We start from the raw sequence: 17,450 nt of genomic DNA, 5'->3' as shown, positions 1-17,450 counted from the left end.
CAAGTAAATAAGTAAAATATTTGTAAAAATCCATTGTCAGGGCAGACAGCTAGCCTAGCAGTTAAGACGCCCTCATCCCATATTAGAGTACCTGTGTTCAACACCTGATGTGTATGTGTGTGTGTGTGTCTTCCTCTCAAATACATAAACTTTTAAATAGTGAATTGTCTGTTGAAGGTTTCTCTCATTTCCTGGTAACAATGTGACCATGTGAACAGGCCTGGCTACACAGCTGAGAAATCAAAGATCTCACAGGAAGGAGCTTCAGTCAGCCTAGCCAGGGCCACTGTTAAAAAATCAGCCAGCCCCAGTCCAGTGAATTAACTAACTGTAGATGCATGAGCCACTCCAGCCAAGACCAGCACAAAACACTGGAATCACTGAGTTGAACCCCGGCCACATTGTCAACGTTTTTTAGAACTATGAGCTAAATATATGGCTGCTCTCTGAGCCACGAGAGTTAGGATTGGTTCATTACGCGACAGTAGCTAACTGACATGCTACTGCTGCTGTGGCAACACAAGCATGTGGCTGCCCGCCTTCAAAGGCCCCAGTCTGTCCTATAGACACCTGGTCCCATGAGCATTTCAATGTGAGACACCTGGCTCAAAGACTTGACGCTATACTTCATAAAGGGCTTAAGTGAGACTCCCATGCTGTGTGGCATTGGCTCCTGCAAGTGGAGGGCTAGACTCGGTCCCACATCTACGGTAATTTAGGAGGGTCTCTCATACCCAGAAAATGCTCCTGGGTAGGCTGCACTGTGGGATGCGTGGCAATGGGAGCACTGGAGGAGCACTGGGACAAGCATGTAGGTGGCACTACAGAAACTAATTTAGAAAATCATTTGCCTTCTCAACCACTTCTTGTAGAGAGAATAATTAGGGGGGAAGGGGAGCTTCAGGAACCACTGGGAGTTCACCAGGCAGAGAATTCAGATGGAAGCCTCAGCTTCCCCCTGCCGCTTCTCCCAGCTGCCCTGGCGGGCTCCGGAGAACTGCTCTGACCGCCAGTGACCTGAGCGCTTGCTCTCGGCAGAGGAGGAAGCACAGAGTCCACACTGCGGAGCAGACACACACGCCCTCCTTGCAGAAATAGCAGCAGAGGGAAATGATCCCGAAAAGGAGAAGCTGACAACTGGGCTGCCCAGCTCATTTCTGGAAAAGAATCTCAGAGAACATTCTTGTGTCTCTAAGTTTATTCATCAGAAAAGCAACTGATGTTCCGTGGCTTCTCCCCTGAACAGCTCACAGATGGCTGGGGTCGGGCAGCTTCTGTAACATCACTCAGGACGACACACAAGGGCTTGCCCCTGCTTCTGCTGGATGTAGGCTCCCTGATCCAGCGCAGAGTTTTCTTTTATTGGAGAGACAGGGTTTTTTTTTTCTAAGTGTCGTTGAGTTGAGTGAGAATAAAGTAGCTATCAGAAACAAGACCTGGGCCCCAGACGACAGGGACAGAGGACGGCAGCGCATTCCCAACGTCTACCTGCACGCTAATGTTGCCTATCCTAGGGGCGGTGACTGCCTCGGAAGTCGAATTGTCCCCTTGCAGAGACATAGCCTGCCCACCAGGGGCCACTGATGTCTCTCAAGGGCCACAGCCTTCCTTCCAGGAGTCACTGTCTTCACTGCAGGGTCTCAACCTCAAGCAGAGGTCATCGTCATCTTGCCAGGGGTCATGGGCTTCACCCCAGGGGGCTCAGTCTTCTCTCCCGGAGCCACAGTGTGCTTGCCGAGGGACACAGCTGCACCTCTGGGTGCTTCAGACATCCCACTGCTCTCAGTGGCCATAGCCTCGCCCCCTGGGGGCAAAATCTTAATATCAGTGGTCAGCGGCTCCGTCACGGCCAGGTGAGTTCTTGAAAAATTCACAGCAGAGGAGAACCAGAATTGTGGCAAAGGTGTCGGGGTGGACTCTGGAGAAAAATCATTAGGAAAGGATGAGATTCCTACCTCTTCCTTTCTATCCGATTAATTTCTGGTACTAGAGCCACCCCAGGTTCCAATCTACTCCAAAAATCTAGACTTGGAGGATCTCAGAATGTACCCACTAGAGGCTAGAGATGAAACCCCAACGCATGAAAGCCACGCTCCGCCACCCCAGCATGTTGACATGGCCCCAGCCTATCAGTGAATTTGCTCCATTTCCAGTGAATGACCCCAAGCAGGAACCTACCCATTCTTTATGCTTAAGTCTTCACTTTGACCTCTCTGTCTATCCCATTGGCAAGACCTTTCTCCCTAGGCCTAACGCCTTACTTACTGAATCCCTAGGGAGAAGCCTCCTGTGTTCCATATCACAAGAGGCACCGGGGACAAAGCTGAGAGCAAGGAGGGCCTACGTGACACGTTCTAAACAATCAGGCGGAAGTCACCCATAGCCGCGCCCTGACTAAGCTGCAGCTGTCTACAGAACCAGGGCTACACTCTCTCTTTTGAGGCTGTTTCAGCTCCTACCAGCCAGGGCAGCCTCTGCTCTCAGAAAGAGACATCAAAAGGAACCCAATTCCCTTCTCAGTTCTTGCCGTGAAGGCAGGAGAAACATGGAAACTATTACCTATACTGAGTGCCAGCTGAGCCAGTACAATTTTCATTCTATATCTTATTTAGTCCTTAAAATAATGTCCAGTGTAAGGATTATTCCCATTTTACAGGTAGGGCAAGGGAAGCTCAAAGAAGGCGGTCAGAAAGGCCAACTGTCCCAACCAAGATCAGAGTACGTACTAGCCGGACATCACGACGTCTCTTCCTTCCATGTACTGTTGCTGCACCAAAGCATTTAGACCTGGGAGAAGGGGCCCACCAGTGCCCGGTCATGCGACACCCAACCCAGGGTGCAGGGCAAAGCTACTCACCGTCCTGCACCAGAAGGTCATTCAATGTGTAGACAAGGGGGAAAGGGCCATTGCCACAGAAAGTGCCCCTGACGTCATCCATGTCCAGTGTCCACACCATAGCCCCCCCGAAGTGCTCTCTCTTGACAAACATTGCCTGTAAAAACAGTAGTCAGTTAACTGCTGGCCACTCTCCATGCCACATACAATGGCAAAAATCCGAAGAGAGCCCTTTCAGGAGGCAATGCAGTGGGGTGCTTAATAGCCACAAGAGGTCTTGAAAAATCACATAATCCTTAGTGTGGCTTAGTTGCCTTATTTGTTAAAAAAAAAAAAAAGGAATAATAATATTTGCAGCATTTTTAGAATCCAAAGAATTCCTAGATACACAGACGGCAACATGGATGAAACTCAAAGACATTATGCGAAAGGAAATGATAAGTCCTGCATAAGCCCATTGACGTGAGGTATCTATAGCAGTCCATTCATAGATAGGAAAAGCGGAATGGTGATTCCAGCCCCCGGGGCAGGGGGGATGGGCTGTACAGATTTTTGACCAGGAAAGATGAAAAGTTCTGCAGACAGTTGATGGTGATAGTTACACAGCTATGTAAATGCACTGCATGCTACCGAATTGTGGGATCGGAAGCAGTTAAAATGGTCAGTCTTGTGTTTGATGTTAAGTAGGAATGCTGCAGAACGTCTCTTAAAGAGCCCCTCATATAAAGCATTTGGGTCAACACGTCGCACAAGTTGAAGCTCAATGAAAGTTAGTTACTATCCTTCTGGGTCCCCATGATCATACTAAATTACAGATGCTGCTGTTTTGTTTAAAAATCACTTCTTTATCTCACACTAGTGCTATAAAGTACAGAGAGGATCATAGTCTTTTCACATATGAGAAAATACAAAGGCTTATGTCTGTGGTTTTTAAAGCCTCAGCCCTAAATGGCAGGGTGCATTAACTCAAGCCCAGGGCCTACGCTTAGCCTGCCAATGACGTCACGGTATAGAGCAAAGGAGATCCCCTCACATCCAAACAGCTGTGTGAGTTGGTCATTGTGCTCCTTTCTGGGTTTTACTTCCCCCAAATGTAAAATAAATGGAAGGAGGAATCCCAGCATTGTGAAGTCTGGAGCTGTGAAGGCTCTAAAAGTTTACTCTATTTACAAGCTAACAAGTTAGCCTACCAGTTTCATACGCACACACACACACACACACACACACACATGCACACGCATACTCTGTACCTCTTGATCAGAGACTGTTGGCAGCCACAGAAGAAGACAGCTGCCAGAATAGCACCTTGAGTTGGTTCGCGCCTCCAGTTACTCAAAGAGCCATGTGCTGGAGGCTTAAAGTTCCCCGGCGCGTGCAGCCGGGTGTGCACCACAGAGAAACCCCAATGTGATCAGATTGGAGCTTTTATGGGATGGTGGCACGTCTGGCCCTGCTCCCCTCCAGAGCAAGTGAGCTTCACTGTGCAATGTAAACAAGTCCTCACTAGGAAGCGGACCTTTGCCATCATCCAGTGCCAGCAGTGGTTTCTGGGGAAGGGGGACTGGCAGGGCTCTATTTTTAGCATAGTGCGACAGCTTCCTTTGCTCAGAATACCCAGACTATACAGCAGCACCAAGAAATCCTGGAATAATTATCTCCCAACCATGATCTCCAGGCTCTCTTTTAGCTCTAATAGTCTGATCAAATACCATTAACGCCTCACCCCAAGCTGGGCTCCTACCCCTCTCTAGTTCTGCAAGGCACAGTCACGCCCCTTTAAAGCAAGCCCACCCCCACGTGCTGGTCCTGGGGCCTTCCTCCCACACGTGGAGTCGATGCCCTCTCTGATGTCCTGTGGGTCAGATGTTTAATCCTATCCAGCTGGGTAATTCCACTGAGTCCTTGCTCTTTCCTGCCCTCCATTCCCATGTCACGGAGTGAGGCGGTGAGGCTGGAAGCCACGCCTGCCCCAACAGGGGAGATCTGCCGGGGCATCTCCAAGAGTCTTTCTTGCCTTCCTCCACCACATTGTGCCCACAGAAAAACCACCTGCTGGGGCCAGCACTGTGGCATAGCACGCAAAGCCACCGCCTGCAGTGCCGGCATCCCATGTGGGCAACAGTTTGAGTCCCAACTGCTCCACTTCCAATCCAGCTCCCTGCTATGGCCTGGGAAAGCAGTAGAGGATGGCCCAAGTCCTCGGGTCCCTGCACTCCCATAGTGGGAAACCCAGAAGAAGCTCCTGGCTCCTGCTTCAGATTGGCGCAGCTCCAACTGTTGAACCATCTAGCAGATGGAAGACCTCTCTTTCTCTCTCTGCCTCTGCCTCTCTGTAACTCTGCCATTCCAATAAATAAATAAATCTTAAAAAAAAAAAGACATTTTGAGATCCATGCATAACATGCATCCTTTCAAATGCACACTCTCCATGAGCTTTTTGAAAAATCTTCTAAGCATGGATTTCAATTTTTTACTAAATAAGCCTATCATTTAAAAAAAAAAAAAAAACTATTTATTATCTGAAGGGAGGGGAGAACGAGAGAATGAATCTTCCCTCTATTGGTTCGCTCCCCTAAGGGCTGCAATGGCTGGGCCTGGGCCAGGGTGAAGCCAGGAGCCTGGAGCTCCATCCAGGTCTCCTACATGGGCGGCAGAGGCCCAGTAGTTGGCCATCTTCTGCCATCATCTGCTGCCTTCCCAGATGCATTAGCAGGGAGCTGCATCAGAAGCAGAGTGGCCTGGACCAGAGCCAGTGCTCCAGTATGGGATGCAATGTCACAGGTGACAGCTCAACTCACTGTGCCACAACGTTGGCATCTAACCTTATCTGCTACTTCCATGTTTCCATGAACCTTCTGAAACGCCTTCGCAGAACAGTGCTGTGACTTCCGCTTGCAAGATCCAGTACCTAGGCAGTAGCCACATCTTGAAACTTCTCACCCATAAACTGCCTCTCCTACACACTCTGACCCGGACTCTCATTCTCTCAGAGCTTCCCAAACACCAACCCGATTACCCATGGAGACACACTAACACAGTTTCCATGTTTTTTTCTAAGACCTACTGAATGTTGAGAGGCAGAATCAGGAATTTCTACACACATCAAGTCTCTCGGGTGATTCGAAAGCAGGGGCAGGTTCAGGAACCTCTATGTTTCTGTTTTAATTCACGTTGTATAACAACCCTTTCATACTCAAGTGTATATGAAACACCAGAGTGGGTGGTCATGGTCACAGTCAGGTTCTGCAGCTCTCAAACTTGCAGGTCACGCACCTGCTCGGGAACCTGATTTTTCCCACAACATGAAGACTTAATTCTTTCACCAGCCTCCAGGTCCTTCCATAAAGAACCTCTGTTGCACCCAAGTTCTTCTTTGAACCTGCGACAAGCTTTCTGCCCCTCCGAGCTCTCCTTGCGACACCTACTCCTACCCCCTCCCTCAGGGGGCCTCCCCTGGCTCCCCCACCCAGCCCCCTGTCAGTCATATTCATGCCATTCTTAGTATCATCTACCTTGTGTAGGTATTTACCTGCCATGGCATCATCTTGTCCAAAGGGAAAAAAAAAGACAGTGCCCTCCCAAAAGCTGTGTGAACTGAAATATTTATTCCCTCAGAATCAAGATTCCTTCTTTTGAAAATAAGATGGTTGGACAAGAAGGGTCTGCACGCTAAAACTTAAGTTTCCCTGAAACTCCCCAGATCCAGTCATCGCCACCTTTTCACCTTCACCCAGTCCATACCATGCATGTGCGCGCACACACACACACATACACACACACAGTGGACCAGGGCCCATGGAAGCCAGTGGGAAATGATCTGCTGGAGCAAGGGAACCAGCCTCACCTTGTAACTGAAGCTGATGGCGTCGTCATAGCCGACCCACTCCTTCCCCTTGTAAGCATAGGGCACGTACTGGTAATCAATCCAGTGCCTCTTCGCCTTCCGCACGAAGGAGCAGACCTGCCAGGAGGAGCAGCGTGTGAGCCCCATGGGGAAAAGCACCAGCAAACTGTTTAACATTGCCCCAGGAGAGCGAATACAGGAAGAAGACAAAGGAAGATCAAAGAGAGAATGGGAAGGCATCCCAGAGGCCCTCCTCTCAATTCTGAGCAAATTCCTGCTGACACCAGTCCCTCCCTCTACTGTCCATGGCAAAAAAAAAAAAAAAAATGAGAGAGAGAGAGACAGAACCAAGGACTGGATGCCCTCCTGAAGACACCACGACAGGCTTTGGTAAGTAACGCCAGCACCAAAGTAGTACGAGCACCACATCTGATGACCAAACCTAGATCCTTTCAAGGTGTTTTTATAACCACGTCTCTCCTCTTTCATTAGACCCCATCGAGGGAGCTAGTTATCAAGCTAGCCCTTGAACTTCTAGCACTTTCAAAGTTCCTAAAGGCAGCGGAAAGTAGGTTGTCACAACCTGCCGAGCATTTCAGTGTCTACTGGGTGCCGGCTCTGTGCTAGGAACGATGGCGCAAAGAAGCAGAGGTGCTCACGTTGTGCTGTGTGAACGTCTAAGTGCTTGCCTTTTTCTTTGGGTGCTGGAAAGGTTCTGTCTGCCAAAGTCTCTTTGATCTGAAATATCCTTCAAAAACATTACTCCAACTATGCCATCACTCATACATTTCATTGGACTAGAAGGGAAATACCTGCGGCCAGCCAGCCAGCCAGAGACTGGAGAGATCTTTGGCATCTACAGCACCGTCCAAGGTGTAGCCTTCTGCCTGGTTCTCCCTACGTCCCTGGTGCCTTTGTACCTGCTGTCCTCTACCTGGGCGATCCTTCTCAGCTTGTCACCCCTGCTCAGAATTCTCCCATGCTTCCAATGCCGCTCAGAATCCACCTGCTCCCTGAGGCTCCCAAGTCCCTGCAGCCACGTGCTCGTGTGCCTCTTACTGACCTCGTTGATGTCTTACATTGCCTTGGGTACACGTCTGTTCCCTCCACTCCCGCCATGGCAAGCCTAAAGACGGGGATGAAGGAGTGCAGCTGGGGGAGAAGAGAGCAAGGACCTCTGCTATGGGAGGTCGTGGGATTGCTTCAACAGAACCCAGCAGTGGGGAAGGAGGAAGTCAGAGAGCAGAGGTGAAACAAGATTGGCCATGAGTTGTTAGTGATGGAAGTGAGGTGAGGAGGACATGACTTCTTCATGTTTGAAATCAGATCATATATATATATATATATATATATATATATACTTAATATGAATAAATTTTACTTAGAAGTCAGGATTTACCCACCCAACATTTAAGATCGTTTTGAGGGGTGAAATTTCTGTTCCCTTCCAGACTCCTCTGAACTCCTTGTCCCTAACCAAGGACTCAGATAACTTCCCCCAGAGAAAAGGACAACCTTGCACATGGCAGATTTCCCTTGCCCCAACAGACTCCTCTTTGCCTTCCCTCTTGCCACTGCCCCTTGCCCTTGTCCTTGCCCCAGCTGGGGCAGGGGAGCCCTAACTGCCAGACAGAGGTTCCTACTCCCATCACCTCATAATAAGCCAGGAAGCCAGCTTGCTTGGTGTACTTCCCTGGAGATGCTGGTCCGATCGCTTGGGCCTGCAGCCCATGGTTAGTGGCTTTGAGGAGGTGAAAGGTGCGTCCATAGGTGGGGAACCCCATGATGAGTTTCTCTGAGGGTGCCCCAAGCTTTCGCCAGTAATTCATGGCATATGCCTGCAGGTAGAAGGAACGCAGACCCATCTTTGTTACTCTGAGCCCACGGCCTGGGCTCAGGGGCACATTCTGGGCCACCTGGGACCTATCTTACCGAGGATTTGGGGTCTTCGGGCAGAGAGAACAGGGGACTGTTGTGCCCTGTGAACTTTTCCCAGCTTCCATGCAAGTCATAAGACAAGACATTAATGAAATCCAGGAGTCTGTGAAGGGCAGAAAGAGGAGGATCTCAGTCAGGCAGGCCCGATCCTCATGTCAGATGAGCCAAACAGCTGTATGTGGGATGCCAGAGCAGCCCTGCTCTGTCTGCCTGTGGAGCCCACCCAAGCTGTGCCACCCTCTGAGATGCAGCCACCGGCACAAACTGCTGGCTGGGGACAGCTATGCATCAGGGTCTAGGCATTCTGGGAGTATCCTGAAGGTGGGCAGAGGTGGGCAGGAAGCACACTAGGGCCTGATACCGCTCACGGAGGTCTGCATGGACGCCCGAGAGAAGGCGGTGCTACTCCAGAGCAGCAAAGGAATGTGCCTCACCACTCCAGGAGCCGCAGAAAGCCACCTCCTCCTGAAAGCTCTCGGGACCATCAGGTCTAGCGAAACACGCACCAGGCCAAAGATGTAAGGGTGCACACTGATCTAATCTAATTTCAATCTGGCCAACGGCCTAAGTACACCAAGTTCAAACTTGGGATAGTCTGTTTGCCCAAAGTCACCAAGCTGTAGGACTCCAAATCCTGCCTGGCCACGAGGTCAACACTAACAAACTGTGTGCTCACCTTCGCTCCCACGTTGGAGCCGCCCTTCCTACCGCCATCACTCATAGGCTCACCTCCCATCCCCGCCTTTGGTCTGCATCTGCCCCACTTGCTTTATCTGCAAGTCCTTGCTTTCTGAGACTCGAGGAAATTAGCCCAGAGACAGCGTGTCCAGAAGATGTGCGTGCAAGCCTTGTAACTTTGGTGTGGAGACCTGCTCTGAGAACTGGGTGTGCCTGGACGATCTACTTCTATTTTTGTAGCAGTGCTGGTCACTCCTCTGTCCCTCCATGCCAGCATCACTGCATAGTGTATACTTAGAGCTGGACTCTGGGCAGGAAGAGGCCAAGTCCATGGGATTTTCTGCAAGAAAACCCCGCCCATGATAAGGCGGAGAGCTGGTTCTTCATCACCTCCCGCTGATCCTCTACAGAAAGCATTGGGGCATGCTGGAGCGAATTCTCCTGCCTGCCTGTGCCCCTCAGCCCACTCCAACTTGCACTGACAGCAGGGCGGGCACACGGTGAAGTCAGAGGCAGAGGCTGGACAGCTCCGGAGTTCTGAGCTCAAAGCCCTCCTCCGCCCCGCAGTGGCCCACCCCACCAAGGCACTCACTTTCCTAGAAGGCGCACGTCATAAGATGTTTGGATGATGTGTGGGACCCCAGAAACAGCAGCGGAGAGCAGCAGCCGGGGGCGCTTGATGAGTAGCGCCTCCCTTTGGAAGGCAAACAGGAGCTCCTAGGGAGAAAGAGTCAGGCGCGTGGACCCAGGCAGGACAGAGTCGGGAAAGCAAGCGTCAGGCAGAAAACGCTCCCTGAGCCCACGAGCCAGGCTCTGGGGACCCAAAGGGGAGTTAGGCACTGTCCCCGCCCACCCACGGGCTCGTGAGAAAGACAGGCACAGTCTACCAAGGTGACTTCACAGAAGGGTGCAGGCAGGCCCAGGAGCACAGAGCTCAGGCGGACGCTGCCCGAGAGAGTCCAAGGGGCTGCATAGACAAGGCCCCTCTCTGGCTCGGGGACTGGATCACCCATGGGGCACCTGTCAGCAACAGTTCTGCCCAACGCCTGTAGGTGGCGGCAGCAAAAGAACACTGTCTTGCCTCGCTCCTGCCCCTGCCCCTGCCTTGTGCTCCTCCCCTGCCATGAGCCCAGATACCACACAAAGTAGAACCATTTCTGCATTCCGGAGCTTCCCAGCCTGGCCTTACTTCAACTAAGAAGAGAAAAGTCCACCGGTCATGGGCAGGGCTGCCTCTGAGCCCAGGGTACAAGAAGAACAGGTCGAGACCGTCAAAGTTGTGTGTCCTTAGCAGGGATATAACTGAGTTGATAAATTTTTCACGGCTGGCGAATGAAGACAGCATGGCGGTGAACCTGCAGAGAGAACAGGGGTGAGGCAGGGAGGGCTGTCTGCCAAGCCACAGCCCGGGACCCTCGCAAGCCGGGTGCCCAGTGGCCTGCACAGCCCACAGCGCTGGAGGGAGGGAGGGCTGAGCTCTGGCTTCCCTGCCTCTGACACGCCGCTTCCAGCACCAGGACTGAGCACCCAGGAGCAGCAGGGAGGATGGGGAGGGAAGCTGCAGACGCAAAAAGTGCACAGCCCGCAGTGGTGGCACTGGCTGCACCCAGCTCTGCTGCCAAAACACAGCACATCCACTGGCAAGGCATTGCCGTCTGCTCACCACCAGGTACCCAACCCCATACCTGTGCCATCGCTAACTGGATCAGGGGAGGGGACTGACCCAGCACTTCTGGAAAGATCCACGAGCCCATTTATGAGTCTGAGCTGCCTAACCTGGCAGAGGCCAGTGCTCTGTGAAGGGGCACCCATCCTTTGGTTTTCCTCTCCATTTGCTTTCTTTTTTTCTTTTCTTCTTCTTCTTCCTTTTTTTTTTTTTTTTTCTATTTCATTTTGTTTTCTGTTCCGTAGTGAACAGAAATTTCTGGAAAAATTCCAACTTATAAGAGCCTAACTTTAAGTGATTCTAGGCTAGCTCTGTGAGTGCAGAAAATGAGCAGACTCAGAGGCAGATGGGCCTGGGTTCCATTGTCTTGTTTTCCCTCTCCCAGTTGGACGCTCTCTGAGGGGCCCATGGGAGCAATCTGGCAAGTTCCACAACCCCCACGACTCTTGCTTTCTCTTGGAACACACACAGCCACGGTGTAAGCTTCTCCTGAGCAGTGAGGACATAATGTATGCGAGGGCCGAGCTTGTGCCTGAAGTGGGAGAGGAGCTGCCCGGTGCTGGGCACAGCCAGTTGTCGGCTCACACACCAGTCCTTCCTCCATCGCACCCGGGGGCCCCGTGGAAGGCGCATCCTCCCTCACTGCGGCCACCAGCTCCCCCTCTTGTGCAAGGAGGCCTCCGCCGTGAGACAGGGGATGCTTCCTCAGAGCACAGGCAGGACCTCGTCATCCCCACACTGCCCTGTGGAGGGTGAGGTGCTAACCAGAGCGGCCACCAGGCCCATGCACCACGCCAAGCATTCGTGTGTCACTTCCTTCCCTCTAACACACTGCTGAGGTTGATGTCACTGGCTCTGTTTATGCAACAAAGAAACCCAGGCCCTGTGAGATTTGGGGTTTATTCTTCCTGTTCTGAACAAGGCCTTTGGAGACAAACCTCCACCTCGTTTTGTCTCTCGTCCCCTCCCACCTGCCTTCTCATACTTGTAGGAACTCCTGACTCCCCGACTCCCCATGCAAGAGACCCTGGGGTCCCTTGAACCCAGGTCAGGAGTTGGGGCTGTGTCTGCACCAACTTTGCCAGCTGCAGGGCCATGCCAGCTTCTTCTCTCCAGTCTGTCCTCACTTCTAGCCCACGAGCGCCACCCTCCCGAGAGAAGGTGGTGATGTAGTCTCACCTGGTTGTGCCGAAGTTCCACCCTCCAATGGACAGCAGTGTTTTCAGCTCCCTGTTCCTAGGGTGCGGGAGAGAGGGTTGTGAGCTGGGTCCTCAGTCTATTGCTTCACTCACTGGGGGAACAGTGGGAAATGGGGGGATGGGAGGCAGGGGAAGCAGAGGAGAAAGGAGGTGCCGTGAAGGAGAGAGGAGAGCCCAGGAAAGGGGAGTATAACAACCACCCCTGAGTCATCACAGCCCAGCAGCTCTCGGGCTGTCGGCAGCCCACCAAATCCCCCACACCCTCAGGATGCTTCCAGGAGAAACGAGCTACCCAAAACATTCCTCCATTTCAACAACTGTCTATGGAGCAATGACCATGTGACTGCTTTGGGTGCTTGAGAGACGTCGGTGAACAGCACACACCAGCTCAACCTTCAGCGCCCTGTCCGCTGATAGCCATTAATGCCCTGGCGAGACTTTCCTTGCAGGGGGAAGAACCCAGGAGCGCTGGGGAGGGGAGCGCTTCAGCACGCACTTTCTGAGCACCAGCTCCACGCCAGCCACTGACCTGGGCACTGGGTGTGCAGACGCAGGAGACACTGCTGTGCTCCTGGAGGAGCTCACCGCTAGGGGGAGGCAGAGAAGGGAGAGAGAGGCAACAGCCAGCCAAAGGCAAGGAGGTGAGAAAGAGCTCAAGGTGTTTGTCACTGGCTAGTTCTGAAGGTGGGAGTGCTCCTGAGAGGAGGTAGTACTGGAAGAATCAGGGAAGTCAAAGGGTAGCTGGGAAGCGGGTTTAATGCTCCTCTTGTCTCTGCAAAATCTGAGAATCTGACCCCCAGGGCTAATACAAACACACCTCTCTTTGAGTTTGTTGAACTCTGGGTAGAAAATTCGCTCATCTTGGACATCCTTAGCAACGATCTCATTGTCGTTCATTGAGGCAAACGCGAATATCAGGTGTGTGCAGAGAAACGGGTCCAGGTCGTGGGGCAGGATGGCGGCGGGGCCCGGTCGACTATGTGCCCAGTTGGTGAAATAACACACCAGCTTGTAGGCAGCGCCTGGTGAGGGAGAGCATATAGGAATTGGCAGAGACCAAGAGGGACAGGGCCCAGCTTGCAGAGAGCAGTGGGAATGCAGTCCAGGAGGTCAGGCCACTGCAGCATCCTCTGCTCCCTCCCCACATACATCCTGCGAAGCTACGCCAAGTTCCTGTCCTTCCCCTACGGCTAAGGTCCCGGGGTGGAGAAAGAATGCCTGTTAAATCCTGGTCAGAATAGATGTGCAAGTCTGGATTCTGGCACAGACTGAGTGCCACAGCCGGTGACCAAAATCCTCCACTGAACTGCAGTGGATCAATAACCCCCGACAACAGAGCCAGGGGAGGGTGGGGCTGAAGGGGATGCTTAGTGCAGAGGACGTCTCAAGTCAGGGCAGCTTCCTGGCCCTAGAGGGCAGAACACAATTCCTTACCATCGTGGCAATCCAGCACAAGAACCAGCCCTGCAGAAAACAAAGGGGAGGGTCACACAGGGATTTATCACACAGCCCAGCACAGCCTCCAGCGAGCAAGTGCACCCACCAGCTGGGCACCCCCTCCAGCTGCAAAACACAGATGGAGACACAACTCGTTCCCTCTCCTCTAAAGTAAGCAAGTGCCGCTACATCTACCTAAGTCCCTTTCCTCTCAAGTGGACACCATCTTTATCACATGCTTTGCACAGGGCCAGCAAAAACTTTAGGCTGTGATTCTTCACCCTGGCACAAATGTAACAGTATCGACATCCTGGATTCCCCTCCACTCCAGAGATTCTGATTGGTCCAAAGTAAAACACAAGCATAAAAATGTCTAAGGAGATGGCTGAGGAACCACTGGTCTGAGCATTCCCCCCTGGGTCCCTCTGACCCTTCACTGTGTCCGTCCATTGTTACATAACCTAGGCCCTGAGTCCCAGGCAGCTCTCTTAGGCACTAGAAAACTAATCAAGAAGCCTGCTATTTCCTGGAGTAAGTGACACTGCCAGGACCTGCCACACTCACCAAGCCACAGCAACAGCCTCCCCATCTCAATGGTCTGACGGCTGTGAGGCCAGAGCTCCAGCCCTTTATAGGAGCTGCCCCGTGTGTAGAGCTAGAGCAGCCCCCCCCCAACACACACACACACACACACACACACACACGGCCAGGATCGGTGATCTATGAGAGTCACGGTGACCCCAGATCCACCTGTACTCCCTCCCTACAACAGCTGGGCTCCCAGAGCCAACAAAGCCCAGCTCTGGCTGACACTGGCAGGGAATTGGGTGTCCATCACGGGCCAGGGCAAGGGCAGGGCAGCACTCCCGGGCCTGCGTGGTGCTCAGCCCCACTTCCTGGAAGTCAGTCCCACATGGCCTGTGTATGGGAAGAAACACTGTGTTTGGCAATAAGTCCTTTGTTGTAACTTAGTGCTTGGAGAAGCAGCATAATATGAGGTTATAATAATATGAGACCCAGCTTTGGGCCTAGGCTTTGAGTTCAGGGGTTTTATTTATTTGTTTGTTTTTCTAAGAATCAATGTATTTTTTAAGATGTATTTATTTGTTTGGGAGGCAGAGTTACAGAGAGGTAGAGGCAGAGAGAGAGGTCTTCCATTCACTGATTCACTCCCTAGTTGACCACAACGGCTGCTGGGCCGATCCAAAGCCAGGAGCCAGGAGCTTCTTCTGGGTCTCCCATGTGGGTGCAGAGCCCAAGGACTTGGGACCATCCTCCACTACTTTCCCAGGTACATTAGCAGAGAGCTGGATCCTAAGAAGAGCAGCTGGGACTTGAACTGGTGCTCACATGGGATGCCGGCAATGCAGGGTGCGGCTTTACCTGCTACACCACAGTGCCAGCCCCAACTTCAAGGCTTAAATTCTAGATTTGAATCCCTGTGTCATGACCTAGAAGCTTCAGAATCATGGACAAGTTACTTTGCTTCTGTGACTTTAGTTTCTACACCTATTAAAGGGAGATAGCGACTCACAGGGTTGTGTGAGGCTGAGAGAGAATGTATGAGAATGGGTGCCTTCAGTGCTTTGCACATAGTAAGGACTCAGTGAACTGCAGCACAGGAGGGGTCTTGGTCTCAAAGGCTGATGCTTGCCAGGCAGGTGATGTCAGTGGGTGAAGCAGATGCGGTAACATAGCTTGCTTTCTGCATTTAGAGGAACAATGGTTCAAACCCAGTGACACACTTCCACGCTTCGCGGTCACAGCTGAGAAACAGACTCAGTGTTGGTGGAGCCTTCAATTTCTCAAGAGAGAAGACACAATCGGAATTTTTAAGTGAGCCAACAATATTGGAGTCAGCTTATGCAGCAATGGTGAGAATGTGCACGACCCTCAGCAATGTGATGAAGACACGTCTGGACATCTGACAGCTAACTTGGGGAAAGTGTAACAACCACAGTATCAAGAATAAACAAAGGTCTGTGTTAGGCCCCCGCTGCTAGCAGCCGTCAGTTTCTACCTCTGCCTCGGGGGTCCCAGGCTGTATCTTCCTCCTCATAAAGATGTGTCCCTGCTGCCTGATCCACACGTGCTAACACAAGGTACTAAGCAGGGGTCGATACAACACAAAGAGACTTCAAAAAGTTCATGGAAAGGGCTGGTGTGTGCCAAATGGGTTAAGCTGTCACTCGCAATGCTGGCATCCCATATCAGAGTGTCAGTTTGAGTCCCAGCTGCTCCACTTTGATCCAGCTCCCCGCTGATGTGCCTGGGAAGGCAGCAAAGGATGTCCCAAGTGTTTGGGTCCCTGCCACCCATGTGGGATACCAGGATGGAGTTCCTGGCTCCTGGCTTCAGCCTGGCCCAGGCCCGTCCTTTGCAGCCTTTTGGAAAGTGAACCAGCAGATAGAAAATCTCTCTTTCTCTGTCTCTTCCTCTCTGTCACTCTGCCTTTCAAATAAATAAATAAATAAGCAAATCTTTTTTTAAAAAAATGCATGGAAAATGATGTGGTAAAAAACCTATACATGGATTTCAAATACTTTTGCACCAAAAGGATCTTATCTTTTAATTCTATTTTTACACAAATGTTTTGAAGTACCCTCCAACATGACCAAGAAAAATAACAATGATCAGTGGCCACATTCACAGAATATCTATCCTCATTTCCAGTATGAACAACATCAGGAAAATCACTATTTTTAAAACAGCGGTTTTCTTGGCTATTGTGGACTAAAACAGTAAACAGTATAGACTATCTTGGGCAGGGCGAGCTCCCTGGAGCGCTGTGAGAAACTCACTTCACAGAGACTGGGTCTCCACCTGCTCCTTGGTCTTTGCTTTCGTTACATATTCAACGATAATCCTTGAGCACGTGCCAGGTGCCCCTAGGAACTCAGGCAGTTCCTTCCTTCAAGGAGCCTATGGCCTCGTGAACAGGTTGGTCACGTCCCCTGTGTGTGTCTTTTTTTTTTTTTTTTTTTTTTTTTTTTTTTTTTTTTTTGACAGGCAGAGTGGACAGTGAGAGAGAGAGACAGAGAGAAAGGTCTTCCTTTTGCCGTTGGTTCACCCTCCAATGGCCGCCGCGGCCGGCGCGCTGCGGCCGGCGCACCGCGCTGATCCGATGGCAGGAGCCAGGAGCCAGGTGCTTTTCCTGGTCTCCCATGGGGTGCAGGGCCCAAGCACCTGGGCCATCCTCCACTGCACTCCCTGGCCACAGCAGAGGGCTGGCCTGGAAGAGGGGCAACCGGGACAGAATCCGGCGCCCCGACCGGGACTAGAACCCGGTGTGCCGGCGCCGCTAGGCGGAGGATTAGCCTAGTGAGCCGCGGCGCCGGCCCTGTGTGTGTCTTTTTTCATGAAGAAGCAGCATGAGGGGTGCGGTGAGGAAAACATGAGTTGTTTTATCAAACAGATCGAGATTCAGTTCCTGCTCTGAAATGGGGCCCTGGAGTCCCACCTGGGCCAATGTTAACCTGTGAGGGAGGTAGTGGTCTGAACACTGGATCAGGCTTGGCAATAACTTGTATTATCGGTTAGGTTAACCCTGATGTGGTTGTCTGTTCATTAATTGATGCAGAAAATTCTGTGATGCTTTGATACATGTATACATTGTGCTTGTTCCCCAGTTTCTAATTCTTGCCGTCTGTTCTCTGCTCTGACTTCCTGTTCTGTGAAATGCAAGCACCACACTTGACTCCTAGGGCCTGGTCCTGACCCAATCTTGTCAGGCTCCCACTACCCCAAGAGCTACCCAGCTTCCTTAAAATCTTCTTGACAAGGAATACCAGACACTCTCTACTCCCGAGTCCCCCACCTGCCGGCTCCCCTACTGAAGACTGCACATTAGAT

At 51.7% G+C, this 17,450-nt stretch overlaps 1 protein-coding gene across 1 annotated transcript; it reads right to left on the bottom strand.

Moving 5' to 3' along the window:
• Positions 1–1,180: 1,180 nt before the first annotated feature.
• OVGP1 (oviductal glycoprotein 1) lies at positions 1,181–14,187 on the bottom strand (the record flags this gene model as incomplete). The annotated part of the gene is given in 11 exon segments (NM_001082105.1): positions 1,181–1,918; positions 2,858–2,993; positions 6,681–6,797; positions 8,333–8,518; positions 8,613–8,721; positions 9,889–10,013; positions 10,486–10,651; positions 12,142–12,198; positions 12,979–13,183; positions 13,596–13,625; positions 14,163–14,187. Coding segments are annotated over 11 exon segments (1,428 nt in total). The 3' UTR covers positions 1,181–1,646.
• Between the last annotated feature and the right edge of the window lie 3,263 nt (positions 14,188–17,450).

Source organism: Oryctolagus cuniculus, chromosome 7 (assembly GCF_964237555.1).
Source record: "Oryctolagus cuniculus chromosome 7, mOryCun1.1, whole genome shotgun sequence".
Classification (NCBI taxonomy): domain Eukaryota; kingdom Metazoa; phylum Chordata; class Mammalia; order Lagomorpha; family Leporidae; genus Oryctolagus; species Oryctolagus cuniculus.
This window is presented reverse-complemented; position numbering and strand designations above follow the sequence as displayed.